This window comes from Anser anser, assembly GCF_964211835.1.
Source record: "Anser anser genome assembly, chromosome: 5".
In the NCBI taxonomy this organism is placed as follows: Eukaryota; Metazoa; Chordata; class Aves; order Anseriformes; family Anatidae; genus Anser; species Anser anser.
Window position 1 is genome coordinate 59,099,407 of NC_139725.1, and position 12,538 is coordinate 59,111,944.

The 12,538-nt window shown below is 44.2% G+C and overlaps 1 protein-coding gene across 3 annotated transcripts in view; it reads right to left on the reverse strand.

Annotated features, from left to right (window-relative positions):
- Positions 1–12,538, reverse strand: part of BRF1 (BRF1 general transcription factor IIIB subunit) — a 175,142-nt gene that overhangs the window by 43,658 nt on the left and 118,946 nt on the right. For all 3 annotated transcript variants that reach the window (XM_083839101.1, XM_083839099.1, XM_083839100.1), the window contains exons 12-15: positions 4,621–4,682; positions 2,261–2,342; positions 2,110–2,165; positions 16–272 (exon numbers count right to left, since the gene is read on the reverse strand). In XM_083839101.1, coding sequence (XP_083695227.1) covers positions 16–272; positions 2,110–2,165; positions 2,261–2,342; positions 4,621–4,682 — 457 coding nt within the window. The remainder of the gene's footprint in view (positions 1–15; positions 273–2,109; positions 2,166–2,260; positions 2,343–4,620; positions 4,683–12,538) is intronic.

Below are 12,538 nucleotides of genomic sequence, written 5' to 3' on the forward strand. Positions count from 1 at the left end.
GAACAATTGCAGTACCTTTTTCCCACACTGTTTACAGGGTTGGCTATATTCCTACTGGCATTAGATTTTCTTCTTGACAGCTTCTTGGTGTCGGTGCTGTCATCAGTGCTGTCATCCTCTTTCTTTGGTGTGTTACTTCCTTTGCTGTTCAGGTCCCTTAGCACATTATAATTAATTTTACTTGAGATTTTCTTCTGTTCTAACATCTTTTCAATTGCCTCTCCTGCTGTGCTGGCTTGAATTGGCTCCCGCTTCTTTGCAGATTTCTTTGGCTTAATTAAAATATAAAATTAGTGATGTAGACACAAACAAAATTGTTGTGCAGCAGAAGGGCGACCTGCAGCTCGGCAGTCCCAGCACAGGTGCTGCAAACTCGGGGACAGGATGGGCTGAGCTTGGGCAGTGCTCGCTGGCCTGCGACCGAGCAGGACTAAGGGCTAAAGGACTTCTCTTTTCTCCAAGAGAGAAGTGTTGGCTTTCATATTTTTGCCAAATGCCCACGCAGTTTATTACAAATTCTTTGCTGCGTATCTGTAATGCTGCCAGAAAAGAAATGTGGGCCATTTCTCACATGTGAAAAAGATGGAGCGAACTCCTGTTACAGGAGCAGGGACCCTGATAACATCACCCGGCACGTAAATAAAGAAACGCCCCTGTTAAAATCGCCTTCAAAGTTAGAGTCAAGCTGGGTCGCTATTTCTCTAGGCACTGACAAATCTGTATCAAAACTGCAACAGCATTTTATACGAAGCTCGAAAGCCAAATGCGAAAATATCCACCCAACTCTTCCTCAAAACTGAAAAAAAAAAAGCCAAGAAAATTAGAAGCAGTTTTCTAAGCGTGGACTGGCATTAATGCTGATGGATAGGAAGCAGGATGCTGCAGAGAGGCAACCTCCCCTCTCGGCCAAAGGCTGCAGGTCCGAGCCTAGCATCAACCCACAGCGCCTGATGCTGCACAGACCCAGACAGAGAAATGACACAAAGAACATTTCTATCCAGGTCTAATGCCTGGGTAGGTAGAAAATAAAGATCCTCTGTTTCTCATTCAGCGTTTTCCTTTTCAAAGGAAGGTTTTAACACCGAGCTCTGCAGGAGATTTATTTTTTAGTGTATAATAGCCCCTCTGTTTACCTACATGGGTCAAGTGCTACCTTGAAATTGGAAAGCACTATATTAATCAAGTTCTACTCTAGCTGTCGGAAACAATACAGAGTTAGAGAAAAACTCCTGTGTTGTCAGAACAAAAAGGTGGGTTGTTTGGGCTACTTTTTGGTGCCAGAGAGTTATACAATTTTGAAAATTGCTGGTAGAATGCCACGTCTCTGTAAGGGTGGGATGAATGAGAAACTCTGAAGCCTAAAACAGTATTTCATTGTCTGGTTTTGTTTTTATTGTTGAAATACCTAGGGGAAGTAGGAAACTCTGTCTTTCACATTAGCCAGAAAAAAGATACAGCATATACACATAAAAAACTAACGTGGATTTTAGTTGCATGTGGAAGATTTGACTTGTCACTTGCTCAATTACACAAAACACTAACGCTGTAAAATGTGAATATATGGCCAATTAGGCATTTTTAAACTGCTAAACATGGAGACAGGACATGCCATTTGTTAACATAGCCGTCACATTCTTTATGAAAGGTCCAACGAAATACTCCTTCAAGTGACTGGAACAAAGACCTGGTCAGTTCTCCATAAAGAAATCATAATTGCATGAGCAAAGAAAGCTACTGAAGTTACAGCAAGTGCAAACAAATTCTCCATGCACATGTTAAAAAAGTCAGGCGTGCCTTAAGAATTGCATTTAAATAAGCAAGCAATTAGGACAGCAATCATAAATGCAAAGAACTAGCTCTGACTTTGCCATGCACAGAATTTTCTTGTAATAGTAATTCAAAATAAAAGTTTGGGCAAGAAAGTGTTTTACTCACCACCTGAAAAATTATAGTTTTGTGTTTTTATAGCATGTAAATATATACTAGGTTTTGCATGTTTAGTTGTGACCCATACCATTATTCCCATACATCCTATAGAGAGCTGATCGACATATGTAATGTATTTTTGAGACATTTTCAAAGAGACACAATTAGCACACAGTTTAATACCTTGTGTTCCTTATAAATCCCAAGTTCTTTCTCTTTTGCTATTCTTGCTTCCTTTTCTGAAAGATGACAAAAGGATAACCAGCATGAAGATTATACAGACTGTATTTCAGCAACACTAGCCAAAAGGAGAATTTCAGTCCTATATACTTACCTTTTTGTTCCTTCAAATAATCTGCATTTTCTTTCATCCACAGCTCTGCTTTTATCTGAGCTTCTGTTTCGTTAAGTATATACTAAAAGACAAAACAAGTTCATCTGCTTTCAGAAATCAACGTGAAAACCACAGACCAAAACTGAATTGAAAAACCACTAACAAGGTCAATTTGTGTTTTGTTTTAAAACAAATTATTAAAAGAAAATAAGACCAAGATGCCACAATTAGAAGAGAGCGTTTCTAGAAACTTCTAAAGCTGGCAAAAACTACGACCTGTTTTCAACATACAGTGCTGGGTTTCCAAACTATGGTGGGGTGACAATCACACAGGACTCATCGTGATCCGTAACAAACCTAAAATGATCATTTTAATGAACTTCTTCAGATGATATGAGAGAGTACCACGACAACATGGCAGTCTGCAAGCTATTCTGTAAGGTGATGGTGTTCTTAAATTTTAAACAGTAAGGGAGCTACTGACCTCCACTACCAAAAGAGAAAGACATGTCTTCTTGGTAGGTTTCTGGGAAGGTTTAGGCACAGTTACTAAGATTATTAGTTCAATGGCCACTCTATGTGAAGGAAACCAGCCTAGATTGATGGAGTTTTAGTCCTCTACATTTTAGAGAGCTTGATTCAGAACCCGCATCTAAACTTCCTTCAGTTAAACCTAATTAATCACAGTAATATTATTAGTAAGCGTGGAGCTGTAAAACACACCTAGAACTATTCACATAAGTTACCTAAATAAAGAGGTAGGTAGGTAGGTAGGTAGGTAGCAAGCAGGCTTGCAGGTTGCTAGATAGATCTCCCCTTCAATTACTCAGCTATAAAAGTAAGCCCAGTATTTAGCACAACTGTCTACAAAGAGAAGGTTCTCTATGGCTGGTGCTGTTTGGCGGTGAAGAACTTCTGCAGAAGGGAGGAGACAAACCAGATCATCCTTCATGAACGTGACACTTTATTTTTAAGCAGTGGACCCAGCAATAATAGAACAATGTTTAAGTGCTAGAAAAACAATTTGCGATTTCTCCATCTTACAGGTTTTACTATTCCAGATTTTCTCCAAAGTACAATGCACACATCAGGATTTCATGAGAAAAATAACTCCATTCAAATGAAACTAATGCAGGGAGGAGTCCTTCTTTGGAGGGCAAACGGGGCGAGCAAAGAGCTGCACAAGTGCTGGTTTATCAGACCAATATTTCACTGTTTCATCTGTTTCTATTAAAGGTGGGTCATAACAGTAAAACTCTCTTCCTCATAGCTCAGTTATTCATCCTTCTTATGCTTTTAGAGAGTTCATAATCTTGGGCTTACAATATTACAGTCTATTGCCATGGAAATGAACATGAGGTCATAAAAGCAGAGTTATGACCTCACTACAGTCTAGAAGGTGGAGAAAATGGGCTTTTGCTTTCCCCGCTTTTGTTTAAAGGATGGATCTGCTATACTGAATCCCTTCAGCATCAGGCCTGTGAGGTCCCCATGCCCCCATCCCATGTCTCCTCCATTTCCAGAACGCTTTTCCTACCGCCCAGCCTGGCAAACTCCGCTCCACTGCTGACCTCAAGCTGAGCGCTTTGCCTACTCCTCTGTCTATCACCAAGAATATTCTGCAGATCAAGCTCAATTTTCAGCAACCTTTATGCAACCCCGCTGTTTTCAGTGACTTTGTACCCTAAAAGGAGTTTTTAGCATCTTGCATTATCTGTTCAAATTACACTTTTCACTTTAAACTCTCATGGTGGCTGGAGAGGGCATCAGACTAAAAATCAAGGAGATCTGGGCTCTGTTGCATGCCCACGTGTTGACCTGCTGTGTGGCCTTCAACAAGCCATTTTCCACAGCTGCCTGTCTTTTATATTCAGGCTATATGGCAAAGGGTATCTTGCACTGCCGCACAAATAATAATAAATCAAGAAAATGTTACAGAAATCTTTGAAAGAACACAGAAGCTGTACGTGCTGCTTTTACAGTTTGGTTTCCATGGCAGCTTCACAAGCTGAATATATTGTAATTAAATAATGAATTTAGAGATCCAAAGAACTTTTAAAAGTTCTCCGTAAGAATAAAAGACGTTCTAAAACATAATTATTTCAGCACAGAAAGAAAGCAGCAGTGGCAGCAGTCCCGTATATATATATAAAACGGGCAAGAACAGACTAAATTCACAGGCTTGCATGAACATTAGTTTTGACCGCAGATCACTGCAATCACTTGAACCTCTCTATAGATCAGAAGCAGGCGCTGCCAGGGCGAAGAGGCAGGGAAGGAGAGGATACACCAGATAAGAACCATTTTTCTTTCTCAGATATCCAAATGCAGAAGAGACTCAAGATAAAAGGGTATCTTACCCTATCTATTTCACTGTCGTCAATTCCACTGAGATCTAATTCACCATCTCCTGCATTTTCACCTACATAAAAGAACACATTTTAATTAGCTAGATATTTCTTCAAAATCAATCGCAATTCAAGTTCTATGGTAAAACAACACTTCATAATTGCCTTTCCTTCTGTGTTCACCAGTGAGGTTTAACAAGTTGCTCAGTATTTTCGATATGGGGGTATTATATACACCAGAATTCACCACACTGAATTAATTTCAAATTCAGGAATCGGTACAGTCCTCTTCAGTACTAAAAATCTGCCGTTCATTTTCAGTTGCCTCTTTTTTTCCTTTCTGGTTCACAGCCACAGGTTTTCACCATGAAGCTGAGGAAACCATTTTAGGAAGATGACACCATTTTTCTTTCATCGTCACATGAATTTCTCTGTCAGGGCCTATAGGCTGGTGATTCATCTGTAAATTACGACTTAGAAAATATTTTCTGTTTACAGAGAAGCAGCATGGGCCAGTGAATAATATTTCATGCCGACAGTCGTACCATGGCTTTATTCTTGATTCTCTCTCATCAGTTGAACCACTTAACTCATAGCAGTTCTCTAAAAAGATGTGCATCAGTCTTTTTGCCTGTAAAATGGGAATTATTAAAACATTTCCAAATTTTAAAATAACTTGAAAGCTATGGAAGGGTCTAAATAAACATTCATCGATAATGAGTTTCTGTAATTACAATTTCACTGTCATTTTTATAGTTCCATAGTTACTAAGACTTCTGAAAACACAGTTTTTTATATTTTATCTATTAAAAAGCATAACAGCACAGAACTGAGGCCTAATTTGGGACCAGCATAACTTACAGCAGCAAAGCGATTTTCCACATCATATTAATGTACGGTAGTAATACACTATTAATGTAGTCCAGGTAGAGAAGAAACTAAATGACTCAGCAAAGACTTATTCTGGAGAATGAAGCAAGCTTCTTGGTCATCTCCATTACATCTAATCAAGACCGGACAACTGATAACCCAACCAGCTGCCAGGCAGGAAAAATAAATAGAGTTTCAGCAACCCGCAAAAGCAAATTAAAAATGAAACGGTGCAGAACAGCTTGGCATCTGTAGGGATGCTGCTCCCTGTTCCTGGGCAAGTGCCTCCCAACTTCCCGAGACCGCTGAATGGTTTTGGCTGCCCGGGTCGGTGGCTCCTCGTAGAGCTCGTTGGCTCCTGGTGGAGCTGGGGCTCCTTGGTCCTTGGCAGGTAATGGCAACGCGGAGCCTTGAGGGGCATCAGCTGGGGCCAACGAGCAAAGGTAGCAATGAGGAACGCTCACCGGAGCTACAAGTGATCCTCCGCTGGGCAGAACTCCGGCGTCAAAGCAATTGCCTGAAGCACGTGAAATCACAGCGCCGGGAGCCCAGCCACAGCTCGTGTAGGAGCACAGGGTGCACTTCAGGAGGCGGTGTAAAGGCCCTGGCTCTCAGCTCTGCAGGCGTTTACTGGTATCAGACACCGAGCACTTACAATTTTCTTTTCAAAATTCAATTTAACTAACAGAAAGTTTTAAATTCTTTCCACGCCAAATCAAACACAGAAGGGGTTTCAGCCCAAGGAAAATGTTCTGTGGCAAGGCATCGTGTAACGCTGCACTCTGATCTTCTTCCGAGATTGTCTCACAGTAACAACTTTACCAGTTCAGTTAATCTGAGGCAAATAGGACTGAAAAGGCCTTACGGAACATTTCTCCCTAACATTACATTCACAAATTGACTGGACTTCAGTCCCAGGGTGTAAAAGATTTGCTTTACAACTTTTTTTCCCCAAAATACTTTGAAAATGTAAGGATTTCATAACAACTACGTAATTGGTCATCACATAGACTCGTCTCCACACTGTGTATGAAGAGCAAAAGCTCTGGCACTGGGGCCACCAGCTCCTCGTGCAAGCTCCCCCTACCACGCACACAGGGATGCAACCCAAGGATGTGGCAAAGCGTGCCCTTACGGGAGGCTGCAGAGGAAAATCAAGGTGAAAAAAAACCACGTCCAGGTGGTTCGTTGCCTCTTTATAACAACTTGAATGTAACCCACTGGAATTTTTTAGCAAGCCGTAATCAGGCGAAGCGCAAAGAGGAGTCGTTGTGTGCTGCATCCCCAGTGGGAGCACGGGGCGTGCTGCAGAACAGCACCGCCACTCTCTCCTGCTGGAACCGATAGACGAATTTCCAGTGAGTTAAATGCTCAACTTGTTCACCAAGGCAGGGAGTGAGAACTGTAGGCTAGTGTCTGAGACGCCTTCCCAGGAGACTGCACACCTGGTTCCAAGAAATGCTTCGTGACTTACACAAAATAAAATGGCTCGACGAAGTGCGAGAGTGTGCCCAGGGCAAGGCAACCCATCTCCTGGGTCTGAAGGAGGCTGTGCAGAACTGGGCCCCAAAGTTGTCCTCCCAAACCCTGGGTATGCGCTGTAGGCACTGAGCTGTAGGGCAGAAAGGGGGTGGTCTCCTCCCGTCCTTGTTTTACCAGCCCTTTGGCCAAGATTTTGGAGGAAAAAATAAAAACTTTCTAGTTGGTTTATCTGAACCAAGAGAGGTTTTATTTTTCCCCCATATTCATTACACATTAGGGATAAAATTAGAAAGGAGCCAGCCTCAACAACCACTAATAAGTTCTGAAAATCACAAGGCTAGAAAATCAAAATCTGGAAGTCGTGTCTGAGAACTACTCTGGACTCAAGTCACAGCTCAACTTTACATAAAATTCTGTGCATTCCCAAATTATTTGCTGCAAAAACTGTCACAGTGTCCTAGGAACAATAAAAAATATCCCACCAAAATCAACTGCCGCTGCTTTTATTCATCATTAAACACCTCGCTTTGCCTATAGTCTGCTATATTTTTGGATCAGAGGTTTAAAATTTAATATGGCACAGCACAGTAGATGTCTGTTTCCTTATACAGCCCTAATATGCCAGACTGAAAATGATGTAATTTCAGGCATCATGAACAATTTCACATGTCATTTTAAATATAACTTGTTACTGAATTAGGTGCCAGTCCTTCTCATTGGATCAATTAGCAACAGGGACAGAAAACTCATTCTCCAACTGGTAAATTGCAGAGAAAAATCCAGAAGCAAGTTGTACATAATAAGCATTTCTTAGACCCCATAACAGCAGTAGAGGGAGTAATTGCAGGATATCCACTCTGCCTGCAAGTAGCCCTTTCTTCTGCCAACGTGATAGGCACTCATTAAGTGCAAGGAGGTTTTCAGAAGAGAAGGTGCCTTCAAATCCCTAGTTTAACACTTTCACTGGAGGAAAAAAAAAAAAAAAAAAGGTGTTTTGTCACAGAGTGCCAGTTCGAAAAATAATACATTCATTTTGATCTGAAAATTTCCATGGCAATCATTTCCAACACGAGCAAACCCTACCAGCCATAAACAGTCAGCTGCTGCACGTTACAGAGCTCACTCCAGGGCACAGCAAGTATACCCCTTTCCTTTTCATACACCAGAAAGATCTTCCCAGCTGCTAAACTTCTCAGAACAATTTCCAAATGATCATTTTCTCCTTTAATAAAAGGGTTGAAATGAAATTTTCGGTGAAATGAAAACACAGATGTGACCAACATCTGGTCCAACCTCTTAAAAGCTTATTTAAAAGCAATGGTGCCATGTGACACAGCTCGCAGCACGGATTTCTTCTGTTAAAAAAAAAAAAGGAAAAAAAAAACGCTTTTCTGCAGGGCACAGACAAAAAATAAGTCCTGCATTGAAAGCAGCAGCCCCCCAGCTCCTGTATTTGAAGGAAACTACTGTTAGAGGAGCGGGCAGCGAGGCAGAGGAGAAGCGAAGCAGCCGGCTCCGTCCTCATCGCGGTTCTCCACCGCTAGCAGGGGCAGACAGCGCTTCCAGAGCCTTCAGGCAAGGTCCCACCAACAACATTCGTGGAACTTACCGCTGCCAGTCACCGGCCGGCTCCCTGCGTATTTCAAAATAAAAAACAAAAAAGCCCTTTCTTTCCAGCTTTTTAACATCTTTGCCAGCCGACTCCAATAGACACGAGGGCTACAAACAGACATTGAGGATTAGGTTTGTAAACCTGCAGGATTATTTACTCTTCTTGTCATTACTAAATGCATACTAAGCCCTCTTTTAACGCAGTCTCCCCCTCTCCTACCCCTGTGTATCCAGTTAAATGTATACATAGCACGCTATTATGGGGATTTATTACGGAAGAATAACTCTAGCTGCTATATTTTAAAAACCCACGGTTTCGAAAACCGACATTTGAAGGATGTGTTTTTCTGTTCCTCGTGCAGGAGGCAGAACTATTTATTGCACTGCCCAGATAAGAGGATTTCCTCACAGACAGAAATGAAGGCTGAGCACTTCTCAGGAAATCCTCTGAAGCTTATATAATGGCAGGCACCGGGTCCTCCTGTCCCACGCAGCGAACACATCCTCCGCCACACGGCCGCATCGCAGCCGCAGAGCTGGAGGAGCTTACACAAAGCAGCCTGCCCCCTCTCCAGCACCACACCAGCCGCCAAACACCCGGAGCATTTAAGAAACGCTCTGGCGCCAGAGCAAGGCAACATGCGAAAACAGCCGGGAACGGTGTTTTCACCAAGAAAAACACTTCAGCAACGAGCCAAATAACCCGAGCCCTGAGCACGGGCATCGGGAATTGATTGCTGCTCCCCAGGGAGGGATTAGAAGCAGCGGGAGCCCCTGGGGCAGGAGGGTTTCTGCAGCCAGGTCTGGCGGTGCTGGTGTCATCCGGGGAGCCGCGAGGACCTCAGCAGGAGGCTGTAGCTTCAGGTGAAAAAGGAGCTCCACCACCTGCACCGGAGTAAAATCGATTAGTCAGTCAGAGAGGACAAGAACCCGCCTGCAGGGGATGGTGCTGATGGACCGAGGTGCGCGAGGAGCGCCGTCATTAAGCTGGAGTAACCGGAGGGGAGCGGGTGCAGCGCGGGGCAAAGGACGGAACAGAGCAGGGCACCAGCAGAAATGGATGGGAGGTGCTGCAGGAGCAGCAGCAGCACGGCACGGCATGAAGCACGGTGTGCAAGGACAGACCTTGTGTCTGTGGGTGAACAAACCCACGCCGGGTCCAGGTGCGTGCTGCCCGTGTGCCTGCAGGAGCAGGGGCTGCTGCCAGCTTTATTAACATTGAGTGAGCAGGCTGGGAGGTCATCTCGGCAGTTTAGGCTGTTTTAAGCTGCTCATTGCGTATTACACCCAGATAAGGCACCTCTCTGTGCAACTCCAGCCTGCCCCGCCATGCCCCAAAGGCAGAGCAGTCGCTGCCAACAGCTCCAATTTCCCCCGGCCATCTTTGACAACGTCCCATGTGCTGTCACAGCAAAAGTGCGCCAGCAACGAAAATCAAAACATAAGGACAGAACAAAATTAATTGCTTTTACTGACAAAGTAAGTGTCACAAAAATACATGTCTTGTATTTTCATGTTTAAGTGAAAATGTAGGGGTTTTTTATCGTACCTGAAGCCACCTTGAAAATTACAGTCTCCCCTTCAGAGTGCCAATTTCACACCAGGATTTAGCTCCGAAGGACTACAGAGCACGCGAGGCCACGCATACAGCACAAAGATAAATGAAGTCTGTCACATTATTATTTCCTTCTGCCAAGGCAAGGTTACGGGGTCCTCTCCAGCCGAAGCCAAGTTTCCAGCCTCCTCGCTTCTTAAGAGAAAGCCAACAGCAGGCCCGGGGCAGCGAGGCCCCTTCTTCCCGGCAACGTCCATTGCTGCCGGCTGGAGGTGGCCGGACGCGGCTCTGCCTGGCGCCGCGCTGCCCGGGAGCACGCGGTCAAAAGCACTGGCACGGCCAAACACCCACATTTGGACTCTAAGGAGAGCAAAGCCCTACAAGGGACAAATGAAGGGCAAAGAGGGAAGAAGCCTGAGCTAATAAAAACAAAGAAATGTCGCCTATCTGCTACACACCGCGCTAGTGCAAGCAGGAGATAACAGCTTGCAGTAGCAACATAGAAGCATTATTATTGCTTGCAAGGTAAGCTTTTCCAAAAAAAGGGATGCACAGGCTCATTAGCTTTGTCGCTGCTCCCGTCTACTGTAAATGTTTGCCAGAGAGCAAAGAGGAACAAGAGCTGGGATCAGCCCGCCTGATCTGCAGTTGCTGCATCAGGCTCAGCCGCCTCACTGTACGCCGAAGGTTTTCCTTCGAGACTTGGTCTTAACACCGCGCACAGCTACAAACCCGTCTTTATTAAGTGCCTGCATCTCTATTTCCTCGTGCCGAGAGTCAGGCTCCAGGTGTTAGGTTTCTTCTGCACAGCTGATTGACATCTCACGGCCCCTCCTGCCTCAGCCGCTTTCATACAGCGGTCGCAGAACAATTATCCCGTCGCCAGGATGGGATTTCAGGTTTTTAATTAATTAAATTTCAATTTGGGAAAAACAAAACAAAACAAAACAAAAATGCTGCCGCTCTTTGGTAGCATGCCCACGCTGAAAAAATTGCTGTTGTTTCACCTCACAGTGCATGGAGGATCTAAGCAAACCGCATCCACGCATTTTATATCCACTTAAAGGTTATGCCACTAGTCTAACATGGAAAGTTGATAACTTAAGCACTAATACATCAGAAAAACAGTTAACCGTTCTGTTCTTTTCAGAGATCCCCTCTGCAGTGTGTGTTTTTAAAGTAGGTAGTAAGAAAATAGTCCAGCAATAAACAATGCCGCTCTGATTCCTAAGGTTTTTTTGAGAAGGTGAGCTCATGCTTATTGAACTACATAGCAACATGAAAAGCCCTTACGAAAAAATCCTTTCAACCTCCCAAAATAAATACAGCTGAAAGTTAAGCTTTTGAACTGAAGAACACCTTGAGAACTGGCCTCAGAAGCAGCAGCAGATGTTCCTCTTCTTTAATAATGTTCGTGTGCCCCCAGCACCTTTTGAAAACAGTGCAAAAGAGCATCCTTTATGCAACCCACTTGATCCAACTCTTCCTTCTTTTTTAAGATCACAACTCTGCTGTCATGACCAAGTGCTCAGATGACAGCTGCTCTCCACGACATGCCAAAAGCTATTTCTTGCTGACAAAGCCAGTAACTACCGATGACCACCTTGACAGATGCCCAGAAGCATACTAATTACCTATCACGAGTGACATTTTTCAGCTCCAAAGCAATGGCACAAGCTCCTGTGCGAAGACGCAAGCCTTCTCCAGCTCATGATTTGTGTGTCTAACGATGCCAGCCCTGATCACGGCACGCCTGTGGAAGATGCAACATGGCTCCTGACACACACTCACATCTCGGCCTTCGTCCATATGCTCAACTCTCTGGCCTGAGCAGCCATGAGCTTAAAAGGTTTTTAAAATGAAGACTACACAGACAGAGGCTCTCCCCTACTTAGTGCTCTTTTCCATCTGATTTGGAAAAGTCACCAGTCCCCTGCTATATTTTCCTCCATTCCCTTTTATGCTGTTCTTGGCACCTTCTCTCTCCTTTCCCTTCCCCCGTCCCTCCTTCTTTTTGGTGCCTTCTGGCCTCTATTTTCTGCGTTTTTTTTAAATCTCTGCAGGGGTATCCAACAGTAACAGTTCGTATAAAGGGAAAGGCCAAGGAGAAGAACTGACCAGCATCTTAATCAGCTCCCCTCTTCACACCCCGCCAGTGCAAAGTGCCGCTGTATCTCCTGCAGAAGGCGACGGCTGTGTTACGCCCTGGAGAGCCGACGGCAAAGGGAACCAGGCTGAGATCACAGCCTCCGGCTCACTTTCTCTGTCTGCCAGAGCACTATGTAAAACAGCGAGAGCACTTCGCACAGGAGCCAGACGTGAAGGGAACAGCTGGTTTTACGTTTAAGTGCTGGGCACCATTTCTGCAACTGCAGCTAGCCGGTTAAGCAGCCAGGTCTTGCTGTGGGCGCT